Source organism: Astatotilapia calliptera, chromosome 20 (genome assembly GCF_964374335.1).
Source record: "Astatotilapia calliptera chromosome 20, fAstCal68.1, whole genome shotgun sequence".
NCBI lineage: Eukaryota > Metazoa > Chordata > Actinopteri > Cichliformes > Cichlidae > Astatotilapia > Astatotilapia calliptera.
The window spans coordinates 19,834,201-19,838,538 of NC_137441.1; the positions used below are offsets into that span (position 1 = coordinate 19,834,201).

General features: G+C 40.1%; 1 protein-coding gene across 1 annotated transcript; it reads right to left on the bottom strand.

Annotated features, from left to right (window-relative positions):
• Window positions 1–367: 367 nt before the first annotated feature.
• On the bottom strand, window positions 368–4,024 carry snrpg (small nuclear ribonucleoprotein polypeptide G). The gene is made up of 4 exons (XM_026155204.2): window positions 3,818–4,024; window positions 3,622–3,644; window positions 2,818–2,942; window positions 368–633 (listed from the first exon to the last, which is right to left on the bottom strand). Exons 1-4 carry the CDS (start codon window positions 3,847–3,849, stop codon window positions 583–585), a joined length of 231 nt encoding a protein of 76 aa, XP_026010989.1. The 5' UTR covers window positions 3,850–4,024; the 3' UTR covers window positions 368–582.
• Between the last annotated feature and the right edge of the window lie 314 nt (window positions 4,025–4,338).

Below are 4,338 nucleotides of genomic sequence, written 5' to 3' on the forward strand. Positions count from 1 at the left end.
AATTACTTTTTTGTAAAAGGCAGTGACTAAGTGCATACCTAAATTCAACATGTATTTGGTTTTCTCCTTCTTTTGAAAATAGGCAGGTATAAATGAGCTCAGCAGCAGCCAATCTCCAAAGAAAAACTTTTAGCTTCCGAAGGCCCAGAGAATCACTTAAAATTTCTAAGAAGATCTGTCTCTTAGCGGGGAGAATATGAAGAAATAAGGGTGTTCCACAGTATTTTATATCGGTCCAGCTGGACTCTTATCATCATATTTAGTGTGCAGCTTCCTCTGCCTGTTGCTATAGTAACATGTTGACAGTAACAGAACAATAACTTGTTGTATTGTGGTAATGTGATATAAACTGAATGCAGAAAACCAATTACAAAGAAAACTGATTTATTCACAAGATCACACATTTCAAAAATCCAAACAAAAAGACTGTATCTATCATCTCACAATTCAAATACAAATGCTTTGTCTCCTTACTGAGGAGCCAGAAAGGGACAATAATGTAAAAAACAAACAAACAAACAAAAAAAAAAAACAAAAAAAACAAAATGTAGGGATCATTTTCTTCAGGTGCCTCCTCCGCTCTCATACTCTCTCCAAGGCCTCCAGCATGATGATGCTGTTTCCCCTGATGACCTGTGAGAAACAACACCACACAGAGTAAACACACTACCATCATGACAAATGTCCTAAAGGTTTTAAATAAAGCACTGAGCTTTCCAAATCTAAACAGAATTTAGTATCTTATTCATAGAAGGTAAAGCAAACAGCTTTTCTTGACATTTTAAAGCCTAAATTATACTGAACAGCTGAGCACTCATTCCTGTTGTTTGTAGTTCATTGCCTGGGGAGAATGTGTACTTAGTGTAAAGTAAATCATCCACAGACACAGAGTCCACACAGTCACAAAAAGCAGGCAGGCACAAACTGCCCTAACCATCTCATGATGAAATTTATAACAGTGGGACCCGAGTATACCCTAGCGGACTTGCTGACGGTATAATTCCTGCTTCAAACCGAGTTAGGATGGTTTTGAAATGAATGAAAATGATTTCCTGGAGCAAACAGCAGCAGATGCAGGTATAACTAATAATGTATGGTATGTGAACACAATTCCACAAGTGTGCTATCGTGCAGTCCACCAAACAGTCCCAACAGCATGTCACTGGATGTGGAAGACATATGTGTTGTTCAAATGCTCACAGGTTGACAAGTGGGCCAGAAACGGGGAGGGCGCGATTGTGGAGTTCGGCAGGAAAGGGTATGACACAAACATGAAAAGAAAAGTACAGACAGTGACTGCAGTGGACACTTTTCGTTGTTTTTGAACACACTGTTCACTTCACTTCACTCCCTCCAAGACATCTACAGGAAGCGGTGCCTGAGGAAAGCGGGGAGGATCATCAAGGACTCCAGTCACCCCAGCCATAAACTGTTCAGACTACTTCCATCAGGAAGGAGGTTCTGCAGCATCCGGTCCCGTACCAGCAGAATGAGAGACAGCTTCTTCCACCAGGCCATCAGACTGCTGAACACGTCATAGACACCTCACCTTCACTACTAGAACTTCAACATTATGCACTCCATACTGTACATTAATGCCACTGTTTTGCACATGTCTCAACGCTGTATATTTTTATATATTTTATTTATTGTTTACTCTATTTAATTTGTAAAATATGTGTATACACACACACACACACACACACGCACGTAGAAAAATATTTAGTATACACATCCAGAAATGCATATACTATTATATATTGTACATATATTTATTAGTTTCAGATGTAGCCATTCTTGTATTTTGCTTGTTTACATTATTGTATTTTGCACAACTCTGTTGCTTGTGAAGCTCGCACACAAGAATTTCACTCACATGTACTGTACCAATGTACCTGCACATGTGATGTGACAATAAAAGTGATTTGATTTGATCAACTCGTTGTACTGAGAACTTTATACTTCTCCAAGGCTGGCTGATGGAACAACGACAGCACATGCAAGTGTGGCCCATGCACAGGTTGTAATACATATTTGTGATACTCCATCAACAACAAACACTCTCTGCAGGCAGTCTGTGATTGCGCAGGAACTGCGTTCATGCTACTCCCACTCAAGAATAAAACAAGCATAACAATCTGACGTTGTTCAGGTCATGGTTAATGTTATCGGGGACATGCTAAATGTCTGTGAAATAAGGGCCTAAAACTTGTTCCACCAGCTGAGCTAAAACCAAACCGTCAAGTACAACCAGGTTACAAAGGACGAAATACTAGTAGCACATGATATGCAACCAAAATGTATACAAATGACTCCACCAAGTCTCTTTGCACTCCATATGACAGGAAGAGCAAATGGTGGATGGAAATGACTAATATGATGGAAAAACAGGGCTTTAATCAGGTACAAAATATTTATTTTATTTTGTGATGATATCATGCAGATTTCAATTTGTACTGCTGCTGAAACAGAGTGTGCCAAAATGCAAAGGGTTCACGTGCAAATGAATATTGGCAATCCTGTTAATATACTACAGCTAAAGCTATCAAGAAAGATCGGGGTCTTAATGGGAGTGCTTTGCAGCATGTTCAGACCGTGGCAAATATGAAGTCTGACACCATTATAACCAGAACTCTCTCGTAAATAAGCAAGCTGTAGTTAAGAGGAGAGCAGACTGCTTGAAGATAACAATGCTGTGCTGTGCTTAAGCGCACAACTTTTCTTTGGTTGGATGCACAAACTAAAGAATGAACAGAAGGAATGGGTTAATGGCCTTTGGTGACAATACAGAAAATTAAGAAAGACAAAGGTACTGACCACCATGCCAATTGTGTTCTGCTGTCCTCCGGGGCCCATCTCCAGACAGTCATCCACCACCAGGTTCATAAAAGGGTCGAACCCCCGCAGGATGCCTTGCACATGTCTGCCTCCATTCAGCTTCACTGAAAGGAGAAAAAAATAAATCACTATGAGGAATTTTACAAACTGCTCAGTTCATTTATTTCTGAGACTGATCCATCTTTAAACTCAAAGTTTAGATTGTCCACATACTACCACGAATATTTACATACAGCAAAATAAGACATCCATATTTATGCTATCACATAACCTAACTTTTGAGTCCACATCTATGAAAGGTACTTGACTTACCCAGTGTGAGGAATGAACTTATTATTCCGAGGGTTACAACAAGCTTATTTTCCAACTTTTAAGACCATAAAGACATCTCACAATTATAGTATAGTGTCAATGAAAGACAGTAGGGGTTATAAGATCTGTGCAAGTTATACAATATATCAACATTTGTCCTAACCATCGCATTTCTAGCAGTACTTCCCAGCAACACAACACGCTGCGCGTATTAAAATAAATTCCCCCCCTCCCCATGTGTATTGCCTGCACTACATGTCTGCTCTTTGTTATGAGATCCTGAACAAACAGGGAGCAGAGGTAATCGAAGAAGGCTTTGTGAAGTGTACCAGATGAAAACGTAATTACTGAAATTATTCAATAACTTTACTTTGATATTTCATGCTGTTGCTCAAAAACAACGAAAGACAGGAACAGATTCACTTTTAACATTCCGGCTGCATTTGAATCTGTGCTTGGAGTCATACTCACATGAAAGCTTCTTGTCCATGAACCTGGAAAAGAAACCCATCAGCATCGGTTACATGGTCACAGTTTCTTCACAGGCATGTTAGCTAATGTTAGCTTGTGGCTATTACAAACAATGTACCAGATCTGCTATACAGGAAACAAGAAGCAGGTACAAAATAACCAGTGCGCGTTTATTTATCAAAGATCATTGACTTACTTCTTCAGCTCGGGTGGGTGTGCTTTACTCATTTTAGCTGTATTTTCTGGACGCCGAAGCACTCGTTCGCAATCTTTTCGTTTCACGAAACCGCGGAAGGAAAGCGTGCGCCGACAACCGGAACTTCATTGGTGAACTCTCATAGTGGACCTTCTGCGTTTTCCTCACAGCGCCGCCATGAGGACAGGAGGAGGGAGAGCCGGCCAGCTTTGAATGCATATACCGGTAGTAGTGGAAGAAATATTCGAATCATTTATTTAAATGCAATTATCACAGTATATCCCTCAAATCACCACCAGAAACAGCCTTTCCTGTTGATAAAAGGCAGGATAGATTCATACTTTGATGTTTAGGCAAAATTCTGACCCTGCCATCCAAATGTTGCAGCCTGGGATCAAAACTCATCAAACCAGGTAACATTTTTCTAACCCAGTAATGTCCACTTTTAGTGAGCCTGGTTGATTCATAGTGTCAGTTTCCTGTTCTTAGCTCACAGAAGTGCCACCCGTTCAGTTCTGATG